The sequence below is a fragment of the Danio rerio genome, chromosome 5 (assembly GCF_052040795.2).
Source record: "Danio rerio strain M-AB ecotype USA chromosome 5, GRCz13ab, whole genome shotgun sequence".
NCBI lineage: Eukaryota > Metazoa > Chordata > Actinopteri > Cypriniformes > Danionidae > Danio > Danio rerio.
In genome coordinates, this window is record NC_141025.1 from 36125862 (window position 1) to 36139983 (window position 14122).

Below are 14122 nucleotides of genomic sequence, written 5' to 3' on the forward strand. Positions count from 1 at the left end.
GTAAAGGGGTTTAAAAATGTAATATGTAAAATTTGAAAAAAAAAAAAAAAAGCAAAATAGTATAATTGAATGTTTATTTGATTATTTATTAATGCATTGTTTAAATAAAAAGTTGCATATGTTGATATTATTTCACAAGCCTGAGCTAACATAAACAATTTAAAAAATTTAACTAAAGGCACCCATTTTACCCATTTTTTAAGATTTAGGATAAGTCTTTTATGACACCAGAATGTGTCTGTAAAGTTTCAGCTCAAAACACCCATCAGATTATTTTCTATTCCTTTCAGAATATTGAATTGTCTGCTTTGAATACAATGTAGCTGTTTTGTGGCCTGTGCCTTTAATGCTAGTTCTCCCTGCCCACTGTTTCCACGTGCCTGTCAGATAACCAGCACAGTGACAGACATTAAGGAAGCAGATCTCACGCAACTTTTGTGAGAAAAACCAGAGTAAGGTGCCCTTTAAACTATTTTTATGAACAGCATTTTCACTATGAGATGTTAAAAATAGAATAATACATACTGCAATTAGATTAAGTAAATTAGTTTGTGCACAATACAAAATTGCACTTTACTTTAGTGTTAGCAAACTTTCAATTTAATAAAGAACACAAAAAAATAAGTATCATGGTGTCCAAAAAAAAGTTTTTCTTTTTCAACATTAAATATATAATAGTAATGTGACTTGAGCAATAAATCAGCATTATATCATATCTGAAGGATCATGTGACACTAAAAAGGTAATAATGCAGAAAACACAACATTGTATTACAAGAATAAACTACATTTTAAAAGTTGAAGTTGTAATAATATTTTTTTATATTATTATTTAACTGTATTTTGGATCAAATGAATATTGAACATGAGCGGCCCCAAGCCCTTGAACACTAGCTTGCAGACAGTCTGAAGAATACGATAAAGCCGTTAACAATGTCTCTTGTTGACTTAAACAGCCAATGACAGCATCGAGAGAAGCCTATAGGCCTCATTCTATCTGCATACGCACACAGATGCAAACACGCAACAAAAGAGCACAGGTCTGATCTGCTGTAATCTCTAAACGCTGTGCTCATGCAGACAGAGGAAGGGTCAAGGGTCGTGGGTGAGAGGTCGCACTGAGTGATTGGAGAGGCTGGAGACACACACACAGATCATCCTACGCAATTTAGGGGAGCTAATCTCCATTTATCCCCAAAGTCTGATAGAGAAAAATTCATTTAGTGTGACAAATTTAATCGAGACAATAAGCGCACAGTGTGACATTTGTGTGTGTGGCTTCGTCCTCAGCGAGCACGCAGGTGGTCGTGTCACTGCGCTCGGGACGGTGAGCACTCAGGTCAGCACTTTATTGGAGCCTCAGTGACACACACTCTCCTTCTCTATTGTCTTCCATAGCATTGATGCTAGACTTCTAAATCTGCTGCCAACAAGATGTCTGCCAGTCTTCATTATGGGGAGAGCCCATTTCAGCAGAGACTTTTAATAAGACTATGTGATGACAATTAAAACACTGGATTGAACTGCCTGATGAAACGGTTATGTGGATGAAGTTATTCAGGAGGAGAGTGTGACAGAAAGACAAGTGTGAGCTTGACTAAATAGAAAAGGCTGGGGTCAGTGTGTTTGGACAGCTTTCAGAGGGTCATTAGTTGCAGGTGGAAACAATCAATGACAGCTTACTGTTATATTATTTGTCATTTTACCTCTTTCTTTTCTCAGTCAGAAACAGAGAAAGTTGAGATTTTGTTTCATGCTGTTCTTTGTCTGTATATCTGTTTGTGTATCTGTCTGTCTCTATATCTGTCTGTTTATTCTCCCGTCTGTCTGTCTTTAAATCTATCTATTTATTTGTCTATCTGTCTAGTTTTGTATTTTGAAAATTGTCAGCACACCTGGCGGCATGGTGGCTCAGTGATTAGCACTGTCACCTTATAGCAAGAAACTTGCTGATTTGTGTCCTGGCAGGGTTAGATGACATTTCTGTGTGAAGTTGACATGTTCTCCCTCTGTTTTCATGGATTTCCTCTGGTTTAACCCACAGTCCAAAGACATAACCTAAATTGGCCATAGTGTGTGAATGTCAGAGTGTACAGGCTGCAGTACGGGCAGTTTCCCAACACTGTGGAGTTCATGAGTGTAATCTCAGTGCTGGGTTGTGGCTGGAAGGGCATCCGCTGCATAAAACATATGCCAGAGTAATTGGCAGTTTATTTCACTGTGGCAACCCCTGATAAATCAGGCACTAAATCCAAGGAAAAAAATCGCAATAATTAATGATCTTTTAAGCATATTAGAATAAAAATAAAAATTCATTCAATTAATTAATTTAATTAGTAAATGTGTTCATTTGTTTATTGTTAATTTAATTTAATTGTGAATTTAATTGTAATCATATTTCATCATACATGTATGAAATCATATCTAATCATGTATGAAATCATATCTAATCAAAAATAATTTTTACTGTATTTTTGATTGAATAAATGCAGGCTTCAAGAATTCACACTTAGCTCATGATTTATACATAGCTTGTTTAGCATGCTGTCCGGGGAGAAAGCCCTGAGCTAAAGGGATCCTCGGCCCCAGGGCTCCCTCCCTTTCGCAGGGCGAGGGCAGATTGAGCTCAGGTCGATCTCAAAAATCTCCCGCTGCTGAGGCTAAGGTGAACTTCCTGAGATTAAGACATTTAGAACAAAGATTTAAGCTTATTTTGTCTATAATATAGAGCATATTTTGAAGGTGGGAGAAAACTGGGGAACCTGGGGGAAACCCACACGGACACGAGGAGAACATTGCAAACTCCACAAAGAAATACCCAATAGCCCAGCGAGGGCCCGGCACCATTGTTCTTGCAGTGAGGCAACAGTGCTAGTCACTGGGCCACTGTGCCACCCATTCAGGATAAAGGTGGAAGAAGGAGAGAAGGGGGACTTCTTGCAGACGAAGATAGTTGTAGAAAGGAAATGAGGATATATATATCCATATATATATACAGTGCTGTATAGTGACTTGAGATCCTTTGATTAGAGGATCGTGATTAGCTGATGTGGGCCAGCTGGGTCAATCAAGAGCATGTGCTCCTGTCGAAATTGGCGTTTGGCGAGCATAAGAGACCCCTTTCAATGGATATATAAAGAAATCTTGATGATCTCAAACTGTAATTTTGACAAGATTGCATAAATATTCAGATTTTGAATTGTATTATTTTAAAAATTGTGGTAATTTTGTTGTTCTGGCATTGTATTTTTATAGTCCAATATGATGGGTTATCTGTTTTTGTTTTGGAAACTAATTGATACCTATGTACCTGTCAACTAATTGAAATAAAAAGTCATATGTTTGCAGTTTTGTGGGCTAAATAACACTTTCTAATACACATTATGCAACAGGGAATAAGGGGATAATGAAAATCATTCCTAAATATAGTTTTATTTATTTGAGGTAACCTATATTCATGTAATCAAAATGATAAAACTTATATAGAAATATAATGCAGAAGGAGAAGGGAAGAGGAAAGAAAGGTGAGCAGAAATGAAGGGTTGAGGATTTCTAACCCACCACAACCACACTGAACATCTAGCAGAAGTTTCTTTAAAGACCAGAACATATAAAAGTTTTGCCATCAACACATATAATCTCTTATATAAAAGGCCTGCCATCAACACATATAATCTCTTAGCTGAGCCCATTGAAAGCCAGGGCTTTGGGGTTAATTCACCCATCGCTCTGTGTTTGAATCAACTCCAGACTCACATTGAGATGAAAGCCCGAGAGTCCCACGGACGAGCTGCACCATGGGGCCCGCTGGGCCTCTTCAACGAGGCCGGATTACTGCTTGTTGGTCTGCCTGGGACCTCCATCAGGACAGGGAAACTGAAAAGAAAAACAATAATTAGAGATAATTGCTTGTGTCCAAACATGAACATTAAAGCCCCCTCCACCCCTCCCTCCTTTCCTCTCTTTCTATCTCTCTCTCTTTCTTTAACCCCCCATCTCCCCCACATCTCCCAGTCTCTCTCTTTTAGTAGTATATCGGGTGCAAAGAGAAAAACACACCCCTGTTTTGACAGCTGGGCAGGCGAACATAATTTGTGACAGCTGAACTGAAACGTCTTTAAACAAGACGGAAAAGGAGAAAAGGGGGGTTTGAGTGAGGGACTGCGGGCCAGAAGAGGGAAGAGGATGAAGGAATGTGGAAAGCAAATTATTAAAACAAAAGAAAGAGTAAAAAATGGTATTCATGCAGATTTTTATTTGCATCCAGAAGTCGAGGAAGGGCGGAAGATGAAAAATTTAGAACATTAAAAACAGAATAATAGAGAATAATTTTGAAATTATTAGAAACCTTTTTTTATATTTAAAAACATTTGCAAATCTGCACTGAGCAAAAGTGAATCAATATAACAAAAAGGGGGAATTTATATAGGGATTAATATTGTAAAAATATATTAAAAAATGTAATATTTTTGGAAAATGTGACTTGATCGTGGTGTCACACAAAGTTTGACACATTGGGTTAATTTGCTGCTCTGCAACTGTGACCTCTGAACTTTGAGGTCCAAGGGGGTCAAACTGAACCCAGAATGAGGCATCCAAAATCATGTCAGTCTGAGGGAGCAGTGTCAAAGGTCACCTGTGAGATCTTGGGGTATATGGGCCAAAACAAGGACCATATGCGAATAGATACACATTTGAAACCAAAATAACCCCTTATTTTCCATCGCCTCTAACCCTTCTGTAGGCACACAGACAGACCCACCGCAGACATACGGCATCCAAATTGAATTAAGTCATAAATAGAAGTGCTGCACTGATGTTAGAGAGGCATTGACGGAACATTGGCTGACCGCCCTGCAAAACTGACAGTGACAGAAGTTTTCCCTTAAGGAAAATACTAATGTAAACAATGGAATACGGTTTCAAAATATCCGCACTCCCAATTCTGCTTCTGTTTACATTTTCTCACTGAAACTATTTCAGTTTGAAAAAGAAGAAGAGGCGTGATGAGGCTGAGCACAAGATGCCACCTCTGAGGCCTGTAGCACGAAACCTGTGGCTCTCACCCAGGTAGTTCACTTGAGCACAGTTTTCAGACTCAAGAATGTTGAGTTTTGAGTGTTTCTTCAACCTGTTACAAAATAAGGTTACAAAGTTTTGCTCCCAAATTAAAGTCATTTGGAAAAAAATTGTATTTGTGAAACAGAATTGCTGTCTTTTGCTGCTAATAATTTATTGTGTTTATATTGCATATGTTAAAATGATATCTTAATATTATTTTGAATTACAATCTGCAACAAAGTGAGTCTGGCAACAAAGATGAAGATCCATGTGCAGTTTATTAGAGAGAATCATCAGGCAGGCAATAGTCAAAAACAGGAGGAAACAGGAGTATAAAGGTAATCCAAAAATCGTGGTCAGAATAACAGGAGAATAGTTGGGACAGGTGGCAAAACAACAGGAACAATAAACAAAACAAAGGTCAATAACAGGGGAAGGCAAGACAAGTATAATGCTGACATGATACTCTAAACAGAAACAGGTAATGAGTCTTCATGATCTATAGCTGTGTGCATGTAATCAGAGGTAATCCAGAACTGGTGTGTGAGTGAGGTGCCTAAAGGAAAATGAAAAAGTGCAGATCGGTTGCAAAATTGTAGTCCACATCATTGTACATGTTTTTCAGTGGTCTGCAAGACCTGAATCACTGTGATCATGACATGAACATACATTTACTTTAAACTATAAAGTTTTACAAATACTAAGATTGTCTTTAAAGCTCTCAGTAGAACCCTATAAATCATTAAAAGAGAATTGTTAATTGTTGTTCCAGCTACTCTCAAACTTTTGCTGCATCAAGCAATATTTACAGTTGAAGACAAACTTATAAGTCCTCCTCTTGATCCAAAAGGTATCATTAGTTGCTTGGCTGACTTTTATAAAAAAAAAAATAAGTATATGAATCAAAAAAGGATAAAAATCTTAAGGGTAAAAAATTCTTATCAAATATAGATCTGCCTACTTTTAATTCTAAAACAAAATAATGTTTAGATGAAAATATCATATTAGAGGAAGTGACAAAATTTATATTACAACTACCTATTAATGGTATGTGATGACTAATTTTATAAAAATTTAAGAATCATCTTGCACTATTGATGCACAGTCTGCATAAAAATGCAAAGCACAGGGTAGATTCCCACCAATAGCATCAAGCAAATAATGTTGTTAATTCTATAACCCGTAAAGGATAAGCTGAAGATTTCTTAATATCCATTGATTTCTCTAATTCAATCTGAGCCAAAGATCATACCATAACATTCTAGCGAATAGACTGAATAAATAGATAGGTTCAATCGTTCATCAAGACCAGACTGGTTTTTATGCCTGGTAGGCACATGTATTTTAATTTGAGATGGCTGTTTAACATAATATATAGTAAGAAAATACTTAAGAATGTGTAATTTCACTTGACGCCCTGACAAGCTATGGATTATATGTTTGCGGCCCAAACAAATTAGATTTAGATTTAAATGTAAAATAGCCAATAATTCTTTTAAATACTTGGGTATAAAATTGGTTTTATTACCAATATTTTTGTATGTTTTTCAAGCTATCCCTCTCTTTATTGCCTACCATTATTTTAAACAACTTGAATCAATTATAACCAGGCTTATTTGGGCTAATAAACCTAAAGAATCTTTAAGGATTGGGTCTTTCCAGTTCTAACTATTATTATTGGTCAGCTAAATTAAACAAACTGGCATGGAGAAGGCAGACTTGTTCAGTGGAACAAAAAGTTAAAAACCAAAATGGTTAGCTATTGAGGACACGTCTTGCGATATGAGATCATTATCAGCTCTTCTTAATAAAAATAGATATAAGAATATCTAAAGTAATTTAGTCATTTCTAATTAAATTTAAATATGAAAACAAATTAAAGCACGCTTGAAAATTCCAGATTGGACTACTTGGACTTGGAAAGATAAGGGTATCTTGACAAATCAAGATCATTAAAAAGAAAGAACATTTCGCACCTTTGAGCAAATAAAACAAAATCACAACCATACTTCAGCAAACTTTTTTTCAATACTTACAAGTTAGAGATGCTGTTAGAAAACATATTAAAGACTTTGAAACTGAAAAGTTGGATCCAACAGTAGACATTTCGTCACCTTGGAATTATAAGGTTCTATCTGCGTTCTAAATGATTGTGAGATATTGAGCTTCAAAGTTTTTACACTCCATATAACAAACAACATGTGTGTAACAGTTCTGTTTCATACATTAACATGACAGAGACCCTAAAGGTATTCTAAATGTAAATTATCAAAGTTCCCTTACATTTGCAAATTGGAGTAAAAGAAACATGGTAAATGCAAATAAAACCTTCTAATTTTGAAAAGTCATTTTCCGCTCCAAATTATAAGGTTCTATCGAGCAGATCATTCATTGAAGCATTTCTTTTAAAGAAAGACAAAAAATAAATTATTTGGTTTTGTAACAATATGTAATGCTTGAGAAAGTTACAGTCACAAACTAGTAATGCTTCAGGATGAATATATTTTCTTGTTCAAATTTAACAAGGCTGTGCTAAATATTTTATCCAGTGCAGATGTCAATTTTATGTAATCAATGTGGTCATAGTTATTAAACTTTATATGAATTATGTTTATTAACTTTTATGCCATATTTGTTGAATTATATGCTCCATGAAAATTATATGCCTTTCAAGGCTTAATATTAAGTTTAAATACTTTAAAAGAAAACAGACTATGAGAAAATGAGTTTAATAAACACTGTGAACACAATATATACATTTTTAAATTTCACAGTGTGAAATTTAACATTTAATCTCAATGTCAAAAAATCTAATCTTCTAAATCATCACCTTTACACACTTCTCAATTTGTGTGGTGCGGTATTATTTAACCCACTCTAATTTTGTATGATTTTTGTATTTCTTTCTGGTCATTCCTGCTGTCAATGGAGTAGTCCAGCAAAATGACAAAGAAAGCTGATCCTGATAGGTCCTTGTGCGTGCATTAAAATGCTGATTTGCTTACAGAAATACCTTATAGAGCCAAGCTAGAGTTCAACTTTTTAGATAAACCGTATTTGCTTTTTAAATAAAAAGTCCTAAAATGTAAACAACTTATAAAAAAAAAAACATCACATAAGTTGTAATTTAATAAGAATATGTCAATAACTACATTTTGAAAAAAATGTCAGATAGGTAATGTTAATGTATATTTTGTAATCATTATTATACAGTATCTAACCATTATAAGTTATTATTGTGCAGTGCAGATAAAATAAGATATGATGGGTAAGAGGACATGGATATTAACATTTGTGATGACAGGTGGGATAAATTACTTTTGGAAGCAGAAGAGAATTCCTGTAGTAAAGGGGTGTCCAAACTCTGTCCTAGAGAGCTAATGTCCTGCAGATTTTAGCTCCAACTTGCCTCAACACACCTGCAAGGATGTTCCTAGAGAGCCTAAGAGCTTGATTAGCTAGCCCAGGTGTGTCTGATTAGGGTTGGAACTAAACTTTGCAGGACACTGGCCCTCCAGGACCGAGTGTGGACACCCCTGCTGTAGTAGAAACCAAACACAAGCAATTTACACAAGCAACACAAGCTATTTTGTATGTGTATAGCAAAAAATAAAAAAATAATAAATCTATAAGTGTGGAAATCTGATGGTGTCCCAACCTTTGAAATGTGGGTTAGAGAACTGGGAAATTTGTTACACATGGAAGAACTGTGATTTACACTAAGCAACAACTTGGCCATTTTGAACAAGATTTGGAAATCATTCACACTATTTTTATAGATAAATTGAAATGCTATAGATTTTCACATGACTACTGTATGTTGTTTATTTAATCATTCAGTAATTACTTTGTCTCCATTGGTTTCATTGTCCATGTATACCTTGATTAAGTTTCTGTCCCAGTCAGCTCCATAAAATGATTGCAAAAAACAATTCATTAAAGTGCCTTTTGTTTTTTATAAACCTTCAATAAACTTTAATCTGCTTTAGATAGGAGGGGTTGGCAAAATCTACTGTGATTTAAGAGTACTTCCTAGAGAAACTTTACGTATACTGAGATACTGTATGTAAATTGCTCAACAATATATACGTACACCCATCACAAATCTCTCTTTTAAATTAATTTTTTAATAAGAAGCTATACAATATTATATTTGTGCATTTGCATTAGATTAGTCAGTACTGAAGCCAAGTCTGGAGCTTATCTAACAAAATAACTTACGATAACAGTCCAAAAACTAGTACACCCAAATTTAAATGTTATAGAAAAATATTAAATACAAATTTTAAAAAAAGGTAAACTGAAGAGAAGCTAAAAAAAAACTTAGTTGAAATTTTGTAGGTTGTAATTTATTTCGCAATATTTTTCTTGAATTTAATTGTATTATCTGTCAATTTATATATGTTTGGTGACTAAAATATTATTTAAAAAAAATATATCTGTTTAATAAATCTGTTTTGTTTAAATGCACCAAAATACATTACTTATATTCACTGTAAAATGGATAAAAAGTTAAATGAAAAAAAAAGAGTGGAACAAAAAGTATTAGTCCTTCCTTTATCGAAAAAAAATACTTAAGAGGAATAATGATATTGACCTTAGCAGTTTTTTAAAACAATATTACAGCCAAACTAAAAGAAATAAGACTTTCTCCAGAAGAAAAAATATCACAGGAAATAATGTAAAAAAATTATTTGCTCTGTTAAACATCACAAGGAAAATATTTGAAAAGTAATTTATTTCATGGGCTAATTATTTTGTCCTCAAATTCATTACATTTCTATTATCAATCTTCAACAGAAAAGTGAATTTCTCTGGCTCTTGCGAGGAGTTAACTGACACTCTCATATAATTTGCTTTAAGACTGAACCCTGAGCTGACAGCGAGTATTTTTGTGAGCTGTAAAACTGCAAGTCTGCAAGTTAGTTCAACTATCATCATGCACTGCAAATTTAATTTAGAAAGGCAAATATTTCATGATAATAATATAGGACTCGAGGAATAATATCCCAGATGTACAGAACAAATCTGATTCCCTCTCCAAGTGTGATGCCGTTCGTTAAAAATCAAGTTTTATAAATCTAATAAAATAATTTAGTGCGACACATGCTTTAACATTCCTCAAACAACTAACAATGAAATCTTCTGAACCAACAAGGTTTCTGGGGAACTTTTGAGTGTTTGTGTACAGCTTTCACACCAAGAAATAGGGAGAAAAGGAGAGAAATTGAGCCATCGAACTGATGCTCTGTGGACAAGGCCGTGTTTCTTTTTCCAGACAGAAATCAAACATCTGCAAAGATCATCTGGGCCGTGATCTGAGCCTCATTAGGTCTCCCTCTCTTTTATTAAAGACAGGGACATGATTTCTCCATTAGATACAGTATTACCACTGGACCGCAGCCTAAAAATGGCAATCAATATCCCAGAACGTACAGTATATGTGATGGTGTATGGCTCATAAGGTCCATTGCACTATGCGTTACACTATGACATTTATTGAGGGGTAATGAATTGAACTTCGGAGGGCAGTTTTTCTGACCAAAATGAAGCCCGATTTGTAATGAAGAAGTATCTGAAGGCAGTCCTGAATTTGATCCAGGACTATAAGTGAAATGGATCTTGAAACCTTGGCATAACTTTTAAACCTACAAGTTTTATGATTCCCGACCACAAATGACTTTTCATTACTAATTGTTTTCTGAAAAGAAGATATTGATTTAAGAAAGCTACATTTTTTCCACTCTTAACCGCGTTTCCCACAGTCCAGCTGTTACTAATACGTTTTTTTTATAATTCATATTTCTAAAGCCATTATGTTGTCTCGTGTCCTTTATCTGAATGGGTTGGAACACCTGCCTAGTGACTGAGGCCAGAGTGTAAAAGTCCAGACGCCAAAAAAAAAAAAGGAAAAGAAAAAGTGTACAGGAGGGCTCATAGTGGCTCCAGAAGACACAGTTACACAAGAGTCAATGGATTTCTCAGGCTGTGGAGAGCAACTGGCGTCCAGAGTGAATTAGACTTGAACGAGGGCCTGGGGACCGCTGATAGATTTGCCATCAGAGCTACTTACGGCCCTCACACACACATCAAACAGCCTTCGCACAGTAAACATTCATTTCGACACTCGCTTACATTCTCAAAAGGTAGCACTCATCCCTCATTGACCACCGCATTGGGAAAATGGAGGGAGGGAAAAATGCAATAACATGTGTGTTGGGGGACACTTGTCTCAATAACAGCCTTCCTGTTTCTGAAAAGTAATGTAAATGAGCGGCGGTAAAATGTGCTGAGCAGATCTGTTTGTGTGCATGTGTTTATATATACTGTACTGTCTAGTGTATGTGTGTGTGAGGCTATATGCAAATGAGCTGCAAGAGTCTGTGAATCATTTCCTGTTTGCCATATTGATCTAATCATCCTGGGGTTTTACTGTCAGATGCGCCCCAAACAAACTGTGTGTGTGTGTGTGTGTGTGTGTGTGATGTTCAGTCAGCTTGTGCCATTCATGAACTGTGTATGTATATCTGCGAGAGTGCACGTCATTAGCTCAAGCTTATGTATATTGAGCATATATACTTGAGCCTGAATCCAGTAATAAAGAGTGTGTGAATGATGCTCTCTCTCTCTCTCTCTGGGTGGCAGTACCTCTAGAGGAACGGCTGGCTCTGCGCGCAACATGAACAGCGGGAGGATAATTTGGATTTGATTGGTTTCACATGTTTTTCATAAACAACAAAGCTCTCTCCCTTCGGTTTGCTTCGCTGTGTTTGGCTGAAAACATGGAATCCATTTGTCCCCTTCTCCCCTCTTTGCTATTTAGCATTACTGAGCAGCGTGTCACGTGTTGAACAGACCACCAGCACGACGGGCATCTCACAGCTATGGTGACAGACTGTAACACTGGCATTTACTGTAGCAAAACACCCCCCCACAGACTAAGATATTAAGCTGTGGGATCTGCTTGTCTAGTTTGGATACAGGACACATAAGCATGTCAGGTTGAGGGTACACCACCTCTGTCTTCTCTTAGATTTGGTGTTATATATCTTTGAGCAGTGTACTAGCATATAAACTTGATGAATAATAATGTATGTGTCAAGTAAGCTGCCTTCTCATTCACTTTGTCCCAAAGGGGTTCTGTTTGAATAAAGTCAACAGCTGTGGTCGAAACTGCCAGCCAACCAACAGGCTATGCAATGAATGGGAATGCTAACTTTATCCAAATACATTATTTACAATGTCTGGCACATTGGCATATCTCCATTAGACCCTGCTGTTAAAGGAGGTAACTGCACCACACACAGTTGACTATCCTTCTCCATAAAACAATATTAATATTAATTCTTTTACAAAATTATGTTTAGCACTGCACAATTATGTTTCACTTTTTTCCATTTGTTGAACACAGACGAATATTAACTTCACTCCAAAAAAAAAAAAATGGTTTTGCTGCGTGTTTAAACTACTTATTTAAAATAAGCTGAACCAACACAATTCTTGAGTTTTTTTAGGACAACTTAATTGCTTTATGTTCAATTAGGCATGGACCGATATAAGATTCTGACGGTATTATAACCTTGGATAAAAATATCACGGTTTTGCGGTTTCACAGTATTGAGGTTACTGCTGTAAAATAAGTTATTTTAAAAGGTCTGGGTAAAATAAACATAAAAACTTCCCCTTTGAACACAATATATTTTATTTTAAGAATCATTTAAAATATTTAGGCTTTTTTGTTTTAAACATGTCAGGTTACAAAGTTTAAATAAATCCCTGACTAGCTTCATTAGTTTCAAAAACGGATTTCATAGCAACTTGAAAAAGGATCTTTGGATATTTTTCTTTTTTGTGGATAAACTAAAGCCACTGCACTGTTCAGGTCTATAGCATGCCTGTATGTTGGTGTATAAGTTACTTGTTTTTAAAACAATTGTGGGCTGACCAATAGCTTTTGATTTGGAGGGTCCTTTTGCTGTAGATACTGTTGCCCCAAAAAACTTAACAGAACGTTAAATTAGCAACAATTAATTTAACCTAATTTGTGTTTGGACAACATGAAGAGATTGTCTGAAACCCAGAATTTTATGATAGCATTCCATCCTATTTTTCCCCTAGATGTCAATGGTGACTGGTTTTCTGCTTTCTCCAGAATATTGTCTTTTGTGTTCAACAGAATTAAGGTTAGGAACCATTTGTGGAATGGTAAATTTCTACTTTTGTGTGATTTATCCCTGAACAAGCGTGAAACTGGAGCATTTAATAATACGTTTGATCTATTATTTTTTCATTATTGATATTATCATTCAGTTGTACTTATACATTGTGCCTCTATTACTTTAAATAAACATAGATCAAACAGAAAGATAATAGACTGTATTGTGAAACTTTTTATCAAGAGTGCAATTATTTTACAAGTTGGATATTTAAATCACTCTTTGTGGTTACAGAAATCTTTTTCACTTTGTAGACAAAAACATTGAAAGCATGAAGGTCCAATTCATAAAAAAAATCCTTCTAACTGTACAATAGTGACATGCATGTTTTTCAATAGTAAAAACATGCCAGCTGGCTGCTGCCATCTTATGATCGATTATGCCGATTGCTTAATTTGGAGTCTGCGCAGTTTGCAAACACGCAAACTTTACACCACAAAAAGAAAAGCACAAATATTACAAAAACAACACTTAAAGATCTGGATGTAATTTGGGAGGCTCCATTTAATTTTGGCAAGCCAATTCATTTTGACCTATACTGCAGCCAGTCACCAGAGGGCGATCAAAATTTTCTGGCTTCACTTTTCAGAATGTGTGTTGCCCAATCTGTCTAACATTAAATGAATCACACCTAAAACATAGTATATGTATATCAATTCATGCATTAACCAAAAACTTACAAAAAAATTGGGTGAGTTTCCTAAATTACACAACGGGCAATTTGAGTGTTTTTTTTTTTTTTTTTTTTTTTTTGAGAGAGAGAGGGGGGATATCAAAAAGTGCTAAAAAAGAGGTTATTTTATATCATCAGTTACATAGCATTAAGTTTCAGCCATCATAAGACTT

At 35.4% G+C, this 14122-nt stretch overlaps 1 protein-coding gene across 15 annotated transcripts in view; it reads right to left on the reverse strand.

Moving 5' to 3' along the window:
* tmem174 (transmembrane protein 174) overlaps nucleotides 1-14122 on the reverse strand; it is a 123282-nt gene that overhangs the window by 95579 nt on the left and 13581 nt on the right. For all 15 annotated transcript variants that reach the window (XM_087253687.1, XM_087253691.1, XM_087253692.1 and 12 more), the window contains exon 4: nucleotides 3756-3875. In XM_087253687.1, coding sequence (XP_087109813.1) covers nucleotides 3756-3875 — 120 coding nt within the window. The remainder of the gene's footprint in view (nucleotides 1-3755; nucleotides 3876-14122) is intronic.